The 13,042-nt window shown below is 51.6% G+C and overlaps 2 protein-coding genes across 2 annotated transcripts in view; both read right to left on the minus strand.

Annotated features, from left to right (window-relative positions):
- The window catches only part of PIGS (phosphatidylinositol glycan anchor biosynthesis class S), a 1,033,024-nt gene that overhangs the window by 1,001,312 nt on the left and 18,670 nt on the right, over positions 1-13,042 (minus strand). The gene's annotated exons all lie outside the window — the stretch shown is intronic.
- UNC119 (unc-119 lipid binding chaperone) lies at positions 7,013-12,911 on the minus strand. Its single transcript, XM_049772599.1, has 5 exons — positions 12,633-12,911; positions 8,491-8,604; positions 7,809-7,911; positions 7,514-7,686; positions 7,013-7,322 (listed from the first exon to the last, which is right to left on the minus strand). Exons 1-5 carry the CDS (start codon positions 12,862-12,864, stop codon positions 7,210-7,212), a joined length of 735 nt encoding a protein of 244 aa, XP_049628556.1. The 5' UTR covers positions 12,865-12,911; the 3' UTR covers positions 7,013-7,209.

Below are 13,042 nucleotides of genomic sequence, written 5' to 3' on the forward strand. Positions count from 1 at the left end.
CCAGAGGAACCAGCACAGCACCAAAGACACCCTTGCCTCACTTCTGGGGCAGCTGAGAGCCGAGGGCTTTGGTTTCCAAGAGCATGAGGCTCACCCTGGAACCCAATTCCTACCCCCACTTCTCTCAGGCTTGGCCTCCACAAAACCTTGTCTTTCCTAGAGCCCCTCTATTTATTTTTCCAGTTCCCCCAGCCCCTGCAGCCAATCAGGGAGGAGGAGAGAGGAAACTTCTCCCCAGGTTGACTGTGGACACCAGGGGCTGACCCTGTCCTCCACAGACGCTGTATGGGCCTCCCCTAGGGCAACGCAAAGGAGGAACAGTGTGCACCCCAGAACCAAACTGAGCCCAATTCCAACACAAAGTGTTTGGAAAAGTCTTTGCCCACAGAAACTTGAAAGCATCCTCTTCTCCTACTTTTGTTTCAGGGGGCTACCTGGGGTCCCCACGATCTCACACCCCTAGAAGAAGTTTGGGTAGTTTAGGTCCCAGCTTACTAATTACTCCCAATGGTCTCAGGCAGCCAGGGCATTCAGGGAAGTTCAGGCTGCTAGGGGAGCCCCCATACCCCCTCTCTTTGACCGTTTAGCAGACCCCAGATGTCCCTGAAACAAGTGCTGAGCCTCAGGTGACAAAAACCCTCCGAGGTGGACCCTTGGCTCAGATGAGGTCCATGCACAAAGTTCCCTCCACAGCTGCCATCATCCCCTATTCTTGAACAATAAAGAAAGTGCCAGTGGGTTTGGCTCCTGAGACTTCATTCTCAGTCCTTCTCACCCGACCATTCTAACAGCCCATGTGGTCACTGCCATGCTCCCTCAGGACCATGAGGTTTCTAGATCCCAAGAGTGAGACATCTGGGAGGACCTGCTGCCCCACCTCAGGAGAATCATGGATGGGGCGTGAGAGGGTGGGGCTCCTTCCACGAGAGCTTCCAAAGGGATGTAAGGAAGAGGCCGCCCCGCCTAGAGGAAGGGTGAGGTGCCTTCTCCCCACCTTCTGCTCCTCACACCCCTCATCTCCTCAGGCAAGAAGACTGGGGCCAGGTTGGACCTTCCTCCCTTGGCAGAGGGAGGTCGTGGAGCAGGCACAGCTGGCTCTGGAAGGTAGTTTCTGTCCTGGTTAAACTCATCTCCCAGGCTGGTTGGGGTCACTCAGGGCAGCCTGTATGGTAGCCTCACATTCTGCCCAAACAGGGGTGGGGCCGAGGCATAGGCCGAAAGCATACACATGAACCTCAAGAGTAATTTCAGGTGTGGCCTCTACTTAGAAAGTTTTTCTCAGGGCCGGAGAGATAGCATGGAGGTAGTGCATTTGCCTTGCATGCAGAAGGTCAGTGGTTCGAATCCCAGCATCCTATATGGTCCCCCGAGCCTGCCAGGAGCGATTTCTGAGTGTAGAGCCAGGAGTAACCCCTGAGCACTGCCAGGTGTGACCCCAAAACAAAAACAACAACAACAACAAAAGTTTTTCTCAGGAAGGGCCTGGGAAGGGGGTAATAGGGTGGCCAATAATATATGTCTACCCCCAGAGAATGGCTCTACAGAAGATTTCAGAATACAACTCCAACTTGTATATGCATTTGCCTTCCAAGAGACTTTTAGGCTGGGTCCAGGGCTTAGATTACATGGCTCAGCAAGGCCAGGAATGTGCTCATGAAGACCCAGCCACCTTAGCTGGCCTTGGCTCTAAATGAAGGGGATGAAGACTCTCTTCCAACAGCCAAAGGATATGACACCCCAGGTCCGATCAACCCCATTCCTATTTTGATGTTCATGGTCATCGTGAGTGCTTTGTGAAAGATGTTAGCCAGCACATATTCTTATATTAGGCTTCAGATCCTAGTGGCTAAGTCAAGTTTACCTTACATACTACACCTCAACATAAGTGGTGAGCACGCCTCAGCCTCAGTGAGACCTCTATCCCATGGGTATCAGCCTGGGATGCTGATCCCCACACAAGAAAGATAGGTAGCAAGCACATAAGACTCAGAGACTGGGAACATGGAATAACATCTTAAAGGGCTAAACACATGCTTTCAAGGTGCTTTCAAGATGTTAGGTCTTGTTTTTGTATTAGTTGATTAGTCAAATAATTACTACACCTGGCCTTAAGACTTTTGGGGGCCACACCCTGCAGTGGTCAGGGCCTTGCTGTGGGCTCAGGGATCAATCCCAGCAGGGATCAGGGGATTATATGGGGTGCCAGAGACCAAATCCAGGTTGCCCATATGCAAGGCAAATGGTGCCTTACCAGCTGTACTATTATTCCAACCATTTGAGTATTGTATGCTCTTAAAACTGAGTTATAACTTTATGCTCAACTGAAGCCCACATGACTACTCATATGCTGCCCCCTGCTGGCCAGTTGTCACCAAGCTTTTTGTTTGGGGGTGGGGGGGGTTGTTTTTTGGTTCTTGGGTCACACCCGGTAGAGCTCAGGGGTTACTCCTGGCTCTACACTCAGAAATCACTCCTGGCAGGCTTGGGGGACCATATGGAATGCTGGGATTCAAACCACAGTCCTCTGCATGCAAGGCAAACACCCTACCTCCATGCTATTTCTCCGGCCCCGTCACCAAGCTTTTAACCTGTTTATTTAGAGTGAACAATCTGAATGGATTTCCAATCTATTCTGGAGAAATTAACCCTCTTGTTCAGGGGTTCCCGACCTGACGGCTCTAAAACTGAATAGAGGGGCTGGAAACATAATAAAGAGTTTAAGTCATTTGCCTTGCATCTGCTTGGAACCTTGCCAAGCTTGGTTCCATCCCTGACACCACATAGGGCACCCCCAAGCAGCACTAGAGGACATTCCTCAGAGTCAGGAATAGTCCCTGAGCACTCCTGGGTGTGACCCCAAACCCCAAAATAAAAAAAAAATACTGGATGCAATTCATAACTTTATAATAAAGATTATACCTTTAGTGCCAGGGACATACCTTTAATGCCTGGAACACATGATTTACATGCAATAACTTTAGCTTCCATCTTTTAAGGACTGCCAGGTATGGACCTTCAACTCTCTGCCATAAACTTAGCATTTCTGATGCTGGAGCAATAGTACAGCATGTAGGGTACTTACCTTGCTCTAGACCAACCAGGCCTTAATCCTGGACATCCCATATAGTCTCACCAGCCTTCTAGGAGTGATACCTGAGCCCAGAATCACAAGTAAGTTCTGAGCACAGCCAGGTGTGGCCCCAAACAAACAAAAAACTAGCATTTCTCTCCATTGTGAAAGCCAGCAATTAATTACAATAACTTTCCTGGACTCTGATGTTAGAAAATTCAGATTAGAAGTCACAGGTGTTTTTTGTTTTGTTTTGGTTTGGTTTGGTTTGGTTTGGTTTGGTTTTTCGGGCCACACCCATTTGATGCTCAGAGGTTACTCTTGGCTAAGCGCTCAGAAATTGCCCCTGGCTTAGGGGGACCATATGGGATGCTGGGGGATGGAACCGTGGTCCTTCCTTGGCTAGCACTTGCAAGTCAGACACCTTACCTCTAGCACCACCTCGCCTCCCCCCAGGTGTTTTTTTTATATCACATTACAGACAGGTGTTACAGTATCTCAATATATCATATAGATCACAATATATTTTATGTCCTAAATTTTTTTTCAAAAAATAAATAAATAAATAAATAAATAAATAAATAAATAAATAAATAAATTTTTTTTTTCAATGGTGGTGGTGGCAGGGGGAGTTACCGTATTTTCCTGCGTATAAGACGACTTTTGAAAAAAAAAATAGTCAACCGAAAATCGGGGGTCTTCTTATACGCCGAGTATATCCTAAAAAATGTTTCAATATGCCGCTAAATGAAAATTGTCTGAAACTAATTTTCCAACTCGATCCTGCACCAATCACTGCAAGGCTGCTCGGACCACCTCTCTAACTCAGCCAATCCAAGCAGGCTTTTGATGCATGCAAATTAGACAATGTTCTGGACCCGAATCTACACTGTCAAAAGCCTGCTCAGATTGGCCAGAGTCAGAGAGGAAGTCTATTGCAGTATAACCTTTGAACCTTTGCTTGTTGTGATTGGCTCACTGTGGTGTGCATGAGCACAGGAACACATGCAGGACATGCAGCACAGGAACGTTCTGATACAGCGAATATAGGCCTAAACCTATGTTTTAACTCCAAAATTAGGGGGTCGTCTTATACGCCGGAAAATACGGTATATCACAGCGGGTAAGACATTTGCCTTGCATGCAGCTGACTGGGTTCATATCCCCAGCATCCCATATTGTCCCCAAGCACCACCAGGAGTATTCCTGACTGTAAAGCCCTGAGTAAATGAAGCATTTCCAGTTATAGACTCCCCCCAAAAAGGCCCCATTCCGCCCACCTCCAAACTATATATGGAGACATAGGTTAAAGGGCTGGAGATTCACTGGAGGCAGCAGGATGTGCACCACGCCCCTGGCTTTAGTTGCTGGATGGGGATTGGAGAGTGACTCTTAGGGGCGGGACCAGATAAGGAGGAAGGTGCCCTCAGAGAGACTGCAGCACTTTTATCAGCTAGCTGTCAGGATTGCATCTCAATATTTTTTTTTATTTTTTTGGTTTTTTTGGTTTTTGGGCCACACCCAGTAATGCTCAGGAGTTACTCCTGGCTATGCGCTCAGAAGTTGCTCCTGGCTTGGGGGACCATATGGGACACCGGGGGATCGAACCGCGGTCCGTCCAAGGCTAGCGCTGGCAAGGCAGGCACCTTACCTTTAGCGCCACCGCCCGGCCCCGCATCTCAATATTTTAACTGGTTTGGCACTCACAATGTACATGCTTCAGGACAGCCCAGGTAGGTTCAAGTCATGGGTTTTCCTATAATATTTTAGCTTCCTGCTAATCTCATGGGGCCCAGGGAATCCTCATAATACCCTAAAGAATTCAAGGTCTAAAATTATCTGACCCACTTCAAAGACAACACCAGATGCCTAGATCCAGCAGAAACCAAAAGCAGGAGTGATAATATAGCAAGTAGGGTGCTGCCTTGCATGCCACCAACCCGGCTTCAATCTCCAGCATCCCTGAGCATCACTAGGAGTGATTCCTGAGTACAGGGCCAGGAATAAGCTCTGAGCATTGCCAGATATGGCCATAGAACAAAACCAAAATTAACTAAAGATTGGAACTGAATTTCTGTCCCCAAGGATCCTGTAGTTTTTTAGAGAAAGTGCCAGCTACACGTGCAGCCCATTGGGTCTGTATCAGTAGGACCAGTAAAAGGCAGGACAAATCTTTTTTTTTTTTTTTTTTTTTGTTGTTTTTGGCTTCTACCTCAAGGCAGAAAGATCTGAAAAGAGGCAGGACGACTCTTTCCAGGGACTGGAGTGATAACACAGTGGTAGGGTGTTTGCCTTGCATGCAGCCTACCCTGGACTAACCCCAGTTCGATCCCTGGCATCCTTATGGTCGTCCAAGCCTGCCAGGAGCGATTTCTGAGTGCAGAGCCAAGAGTAACCCTTGAGCACCACTGGGTGTGCTTCCACCACCTCCAAAAAAAAAAACAAAAACAAAAACAAAAAGACTCTTTCCAGCCTTCTCTATGTCCAAGGGACAGACACAAACCTAACAGCCTTCTCACAGGAAGTTCCAGCCTATGATCTGACCTACTTCAGGGACAAGGATCTCAGAACAGGATCTCCTCTCCTTACAGAGAGAAGAACCATCAGAACCTCAGTCCACCCTAAAAAGCAAGGAGGAAGCCCAGGTTTAATTTCCAGCACCCCAGGTATTTGGGTCCCCATCTCTGGTCCTCAGTCCCATCAGGCCTAAGTATTCCCTCATGGACATCTGCACCATGTTCCAGCAGGTCCCATGCTTACATCACCTCCACCAGCCCCAACTCTGATCCAGTCTGGGCTACCCAGTCCAATCACAGCATCCTTATCCACCCAAAAACTCGGGCCACAAGCCAAGCATTCAACCTTCAACTCCCTGTGTCCCATCATTTCATTCAATCCCAGAAGTCCCACCTCCTTTCAAATCAACTTCTTCTCCCCATCTAAATGACTATCAGCCTAATCCAGGTGTCAATTCATCCCAGAACCCCTGCAATTCTCTCATGCTTTTCTGTTTATAGTTTGATTATATGTGACTTCTGAAGTCAGATGACTATGTTCAAAACCTGATGATGTCACTTAAGAATTGTGCAGGGGAGGGCCAGAGAAATAGTACAGAGCTAGGGTGTTTGCCTTACCCACGGCCAACCCAGGACAAACTGGGATTCGATTCCCAGCATCCCGTATGTCCCCCAAGCCTGCCAGGAGCAATGTCTGAGCACAGAATGAGTGCTACTGGCTCTGGCCCAAAACAAAAACAAAAAAAGAACTGTACAAGGGAACCTGGAGTAATAATACAATGGATAGAGCACTTGCCTTCTCTACATTCTGACTAACAAGAGCCTAAAAGCACAAACCAGGGAACTGAATGTTGTCGGGGCTCAAGAATGATGGAAGGACTAGGCCAGCTACCCTACACCTTCCCTACCACCTTGAGTTAAAGGTCTGTTCCCAGTGCATTCTCCTGGGATGCCTGAGACTCTGGGAGCCAGACAGACTCTTCAGAGCCTGGCTCTCCCTGTCAAAGGCAAAAAATTTCCAGCTGTAGCAGGTACTGGCACAATTAGAGATGTCAGGGATGATGGTATCAGAGTGCAGAGGACTCGGGGGTTACCAGAAGACTTTCTGTCCAACGCACATGCCAACACATATACACATTCTAGCCTACAACTAAAGAACAGAAAAAGAGTTTATTGAAAACTATATACAGGTGGTCCAGCCCCTACCACAGGGTGCAATTGGCTGAGTCCTCCCACAACTCAGGCAGTGCCCAGCTCCATGAAGATGCAGGTTTGGGGTTAGAGCCATGGCCCCAGATTCCCTCAGGAGGCCTGCTAGCCAGACCCCACCATGGATTGTCATGTCAGTGTATAACCCTAAAAGCCTTTCAGGCTGTCCAGAAGTCCTGGCCTCTCCTCTCTCATGAGACCCTAACACCTCCAAAACCCCAAATGCCAGGCCCCCATAGCCTTCATGGACTTGAACTGAGGAGACCAGGCAGCCTCTCTCCCAGTGCTGACTTCAAGTTCAGGGTATGCTCCCCAGGCAGAAATCTGGAATGGAGTCAAGTGTACTGGGGAGGTTCTGATTGAAAGCACCCCAGGATGCTTCTGGGGTAGGGGGCAGTGGGAGGGGGGGGCAGATCAGGGTGTCCCACTGTAGGAATAGTCCGCTTTGTTATGCATCACCAGCCGGTCATCCACGAAGTAGAAGCTGTCTGACTGGGTTTCATATGGGTGACGGATCATCTCATTGACTGGAAGAGACAAGGCAAAAGGTCAGGAGCCTAGTCCAGTCCCTGAAGGGCCCCAGGACTTGGGCAGAGGGACAAGCTGAAGCACCTCAAAGAGTGCCCTCAGCCTCTCTGAGCCTCAATCTCTCTGTAAGTGACACTGGCAGAGAGCCCCAGAGTGGGAATGTTGCCATCCTCCCACACCCCACACGCACTCAGCTCCTCGGAAAGAGGGGGGAAGTCGTAGATATGCTCGCATGTGTTCTTGCTGCTGGGGATGCAGAAGCCAAAGTGGAAGTCGAAGCTCTTGAGCAGCCGGTTGCGGAAGTAGTGCCTCTCAATCATGCGGAAGTTGTTGACGGGCTTGTCCCCCACTGTGAACTCCACCCTGAATGAGACATGGGGGTGGGCTGAGCGCCCTGGAGAGCACCCTGACAGCGGCTGGAAGGAGTCAGGAAGGGCCTGCCACCCCTACCCGCACCGCACCCACACCCAGGCCCCGTGACTCACGTGGCTCCCACCTGCCTCAGGCGGAGGAAGGCAGGGGTGAATTGATAGCGGACAAAGCGCCCAGCATTAGGGTCCAGGTCCCTCAGGTTGGTGGGAAACCGCTCTGTAATGTACCCCAGCTGGGGCTCAGTGGCTTCCAGTTGGGCCCTTGCCCACCCAGGATGTCCCGGGGCCCCCAATGTCAGTACCTTAAGCAAAAACTGCAGGAGAGGACTAGAAAGATAGTACAGTGGGTCAAGTGCTATCTTTACCTATAGTCACCCAAGTTCAGTTCATGACACCTCATATGGTCCCCCTGAACACTGTCAGGAGTGATCCCTGAGCACAGAACCAGGAATAGCCCCTGAGCACCACTGAGTATGGCCCAAAAGACTAAAAACAAATCAAGAAATTTTCTCAGGAGATGGTGATACATAATTGAAGGTGGAATCTTGGGGGTCAAAACTCACAAGCGAGAATCCCCAGGCCACAGAAGACACAATCTAGAATTGTGGTGGGGGAGTATCAGAAACAGGAAGGAAGGAAGGAAAGAAGAGGCCTAGCTGGAGACTGGCTGGAGACTCCTGGAAAAGTGGGATGCAAGCCAGGCTCTGCTCAGACCCCTATGGACCTGGGAAGTGAGGACAGCCTATCTCCTGGCCCCCATCCCTCTCTCTGTGTGCAACCCCACGGGCCTCCTCACCTGAGGCTGGGGGCTTCTTAATTTCAAAGAGGACAGTGCCGGTGTCCATGTCCCGAATCTTGAACCTGATGAAGTCAATTTTGTAGATGTTCTCCTCCGGGGAGCACAGGTAGTCTAGGGGAGACAGGTGGCTGAGCCAGGAAGGAACTGGCAGCAAAGCCTCTGCTGCCAGCCTGGCTTTCAGGGACCCTGGACTCACTCCCACTCTGATGCCTGAGCTCCTGCTCCCGCCACTGCAGAGAGGAGACATAGCTCTGTCTTGGAAATCTAATGGGGAACTCACATTTCTATCCTGATGGCTTCTAGGGTTCAGGGTGGAGGAGGATGAGGGACAAGGCCACCTCCACCACACACTGGCTCTCCTTATCCTGAACCTAAGGGCTCTTAATTGAGGCCCTGCTTTGCAATGACTGAGCCAGAGACCCCAATCTTTTTTTGTTTTGTTTTGTTTTTGGGTCACACTCGGCAGCTCTCAGGGGTTACTCCTGGCTCTATCCTCAGAAATCGCTCCTGGCAGGCTCAGGGACCATATGGGATGCCAGGATTCGAACCACTGTCCTTCTGCATGCAAGGCAAACACCTCACCTCCATGCTATCTCTCCGGCCCAGGGACCCCAATTTGATGGGGAACCCCCAACATGAGCAAAAGAAAGCACTCCTTTCTTCAGGGACACCTGCTCCAGAGGGCTCATGACACCCAAGATGCCTCTCATGTGACCTCTCAGTATGCTGGGCAAGGACTTTCCTAGACTGAAAAGTGCTGGGCAGGCGAATAGCCAGTCCTGTCCGTCCCTACCCCCTAGCCTGCTCCTCTCTCCAGAAGCCGCTTAGAAGAGCCCAACTGTTAAGCAGCTTAGCAAAGCTCTACAGAGCCACAGCTGGCAAGGGGCAAGAGGCTATCTCTGTTCCCACCCCCTGTCCATCTCCGCATGGAAATCTTAGCTCACCAGGCAAAACAGGAAGGTCATGCACCCACTCTGAGCAGGGTGCTCCTCCAGGGCAGCCAGGAGGAGGGCATGGTGCATGGGGATGAGAGGAGTCACTGGCCCAGAAGAGGAACCAGGAGTGGTAATGGGCCCCACTCGGGCAGTGGGGAGTGCTCAGGGAGGTCCTGGGAACATACAGGCAGGAGCAAGAGGTACAGTAGTGGGTTGCTAACAGCCTACACCACAGTACATCCTCCCCATAGAGGTCCGGAAATCACCCTCAGACCCCAAAGCCACACACCACCCCAGGCAGGAAGAGGAAGTGAATGTCACTGCTCTTCCTCAAACCTATCAGCCCCTTTCAAGAAGACTTCCAGGTGACCACCTGGCCATTGATCAATGCCCAGAAGGGCCTTGCAGCAAGTCTGAGGAACAGGCTAGGCCCTGGCCTATTCACACAGCCCACACTGAGGAGAGGAGAGGAGTAGGCCTCTCTTTTACCCTGAACACATCTTGTTTCACAGGAAGCAAGCACTAGACCAAGGATATAGAATAGAGGAGTCAGTGAAACAGTACAGTGGGTAGGGTGCTTGCCTTGCACATGGCCGACCTGGCTTCCATCCCTGAAATCCCATATAGTATCCCCTGCCTAACCCCCAAGTCCTCTGGGAGTAATTCTGAGTACAGAACCAGGAATAACCTCTGAGCTTCATCAAGTATGGCCCAAAACACAACAAGCAAACAAAACAGACGTAGAAGAGGGCCAGAGAAATAAGACAGAGAGCAGGGTGCTTTTTTTGCATGTGACTGACCAGGGTTTGATCCCCAGCATCTCATATGGTCCCCTAAGCTCACCAGGAGTGACCCCTAGGTTCAGAGCCAGAAGTAACCCCTGAGTAGCACCAGGTTTTCCCCTCCCCACCAAAAAAAAGGACTTAGTAAAGAGAAGATGGCCAAACAGCCTAACTCCAGGGTAAAGTCCTCCCTTTTGCCCAGAGGCCCCGACTTTGTTTCTTGTTTGTTCGTTTGTTTGTTTTGGGTTTGGGGGCCAAGCCTGACTAGTACTCAGGGTTCATTCCTAGTTGTGCTCTGGGGAGTATGTGGTGCTGAAGGTCTAACCCAGGAGGCATACACCCACAGGTAAGGCATAGCCCCTTGAGCAAATCCCTGGGCCTATTTTCCAACATCTCTCATCTGAGAACAACTTCCTGTGGTCTGACCTCAGTCTCTTCCACTGCAAATTCAACCTACGGATCAAGTGCCTTTAGAGGAAGTTCAAAAAAAAGAATGCCCATGGGAAAGGCCTCCCACCTGGGGACCAGCTAGAAGGCATGGAATGGCCAAGAACTCAGAACACAACTCCCTTCCCGAAACCATAAATAGCTCCCCAAGTCGGATTTAGGGCTAGGTAATCCAGGAGAAGCAAACCTCAGACCTATGTGATTAAGGGCAGGAGAGGGCAGGCAGGGGTGAGAAATAGGGGGTGGGGGGTGGGGTAGCCCTAAAACCCTGTTCTCAGTTTCTACAGAGGAAAGGACTCGATAAATAAGGCCTCCTTTTTCATTCTACTCCTCACCCAAATATGCCTCGTCTCAACAAGCTATGAATTTCTTCCAAATTAGGAGAAATATAGTAGTGCATGGACAAAAAGTCTCTAGAACTGCAAAATAAACTCTAAGGTGACTTAAAACCTTCTGTGCAGGTCATCCCAGGACAAAGACATCCCAGGACAAAGTTCTACCCCAGAATGAAGCTGAATGCTGTTATGGCTTGGCAGGCACCCACATCAGCTTGGTCAAGCCCCCTCCATCTCTCAGAGGAGCTTTTATTTTTCCCTTTGATTTTTTTGTTTTGTTTTGGGTTTTATTTGGGGGGGGGCACACCCAGTGGTGCTCGGGGGACCATATGGGATGCTGGAGATAGAACCTGGGTTGGTCACATACAAGGCAAATGTCCACTCCCTTTAATTTTTTATTTAGTCACTGAAATTACAATTATTCGTGACTGGGATTCAGACAGACATTGTTCTCAAAGGGACTTGGTTAGGGGAACTGAGTACTCTGGGCTTTTGTCAAGAGTGGCTGTTGCCTGGCTCAGAGAGGAAAGAGAAGCTGGTCCCCCAGGACCCAGATGCGCAGGCCTAGACCTGCCATCACAGTCTCCTCCACGACTGGTTGGTAGTCCTGGGCTCTGCTGCTCCCAGAACTCAGAATCCAGCACATACTCCAACCCACAGGACTCCAAGAGTTGCTCCCATAACAGCAGGAACCAGGGGAAATTGCTGATGACTGCAGCCTGTTCTTTGAACCTCAGCCACTGCCTCTGCCTCAAGGCCTCCAAGCCCTGTTCTGAGTCTATGGGGTCCCCCTCCTCTGCCCTGAATGCCCTGCCCAGTTGTCAGTCTGTAGGCAGCAGACAAGCAGTGTGTGCAGGCCCTCAGTACTAGAGATAAGAGAGCCTTATTTACCCATCAGGCACTGCAGATCTGTATAAAGCCAGAGAACTTATTCTCACAAAGGATAAATGTCACTATCCCCATTTCACAGATGCAAAGGTTCAGGTGAAGCTTCCTGTCCAAGGTCACAAAGGTGATGGTCAGTCAAAGCTGGGACTCCAAGTCTGGTTGGTGGTCCAGTGGGCAGACCACACACCTCAGTGACTGCCTGGCTTGTCCAGGCTTAAGGATGCATTGTATCCCTCTCTGAGGGGCCCACTGTCACTCAGATTCTCTGGGGGGACATGGGATAGGGGTGCGACAGAGGACTGCCCCCAGACTCCAGGGGTCTCCAGGGTGAAGGTATTCCAGGGTCTTGGGGTCATCTAAGTACTCACCCTCTTGCAGCATGCAGGGTAGGGACAGGGGACAGACCTCTCCAGCCCCATCCATCCTGCATCAATGGGAAGGTGGGATGCGGCTGCAGCCCCACCACTATGGGTCTGGGGGTGTTGGGCCCCTCAAAAAGCAGAGTGGGGCGGAAGCAGATCCCCTGGGAGATGGGGAGGGGGTGCACACAGGGTGCTCGAGGAAGGTGGGGCGGCGCAGGCCTCCTAGAGAGCAGAGACATGGAAGAGCGTGCCAGGCAGGGGCCAGGGATAAGGGGGTGCAGGGTGGGGGAGGGGAGCCGGGCGGGGGGCGGGCAAAGGGGCGGGAGGAAGCCAGGGCGCGCCGCGAGGGCCCCCTCCCGCCGCGGGCGGTGCTCCCTCGCGGGTGCTCACCGCCTGTGATCCGCTGCAGCCCCAGCACGTCCTGCGGCCCGATGGGCGGCTTCCTTCGCGGAGGCCCCGACCTGCTGCACTCCGGGCCTGCCTCGGGCTCGGACCCGGAGTCGGAGTCGGAGTCCGCCTGCAGCGGCAGCGCGGGCCTGGGCTCCAAGCTGGGGCCCGAGGACCCGGGGACGGGCTCCACCGCCGGCCCGGCCCCGCCGCCGCCGCCCTTCTTCACCTTCATGGCCCGGGCTGTCCGCCTGCCTCCCGGCCCGCCTGCCTGCCCGAGCCGGCTGGAGCCCGGGGAAGGGGGAGCGAGCGCTCCGTCCGCGGCCCCGCCCCCGGCCCCCAGGTACGGACACGCCCCTGGGCGGGGCCAGAAAACACCACGCCCATAAAACACAGGCCCCGCCCACCCGGCT

The sequence above is a fragment of the Suncus etruscus genome, chromosome 1, assembly GCF_024139225.1.
Source record: "Suncus etruscus isolate mSunEtr1 chromosome 1, mSunEtr1.pri.cur, whole genome shotgun sequence".
In the NCBI taxonomy this organism is placed as follows: Eukaryota; Metazoa; Chordata; class Mammalia; order Eulipotyphla; family Soricidae; genus Suncus; species Suncus etruscus.

Bases quoted from the DNA above. Each gene is read 5' to 3' on its own strand.
- UNC119 (XM_049772599.1), bottom strand. From the start codon at position 12,864: ATGAAGGTGAAGAAGGGCGGCGGCGGCGGGGCCGGGCCGGCGGTGGAG. The intron at 7,687-7,808 runs GTGAGTCACGGG...TGTCTCATTCAG, and splicing joins CTGAGGCAGGTGGGAGCCAC to GGTGGAGTTCACAGTGGGGG. The intron at 7,323-7,513 runs GTGCGTGTGGGG...TGTCTCTTCCAG, and splicing joins CCCTCTTTCCGAGGAGCTGA to TCAATGAGATGATCCGTCAC.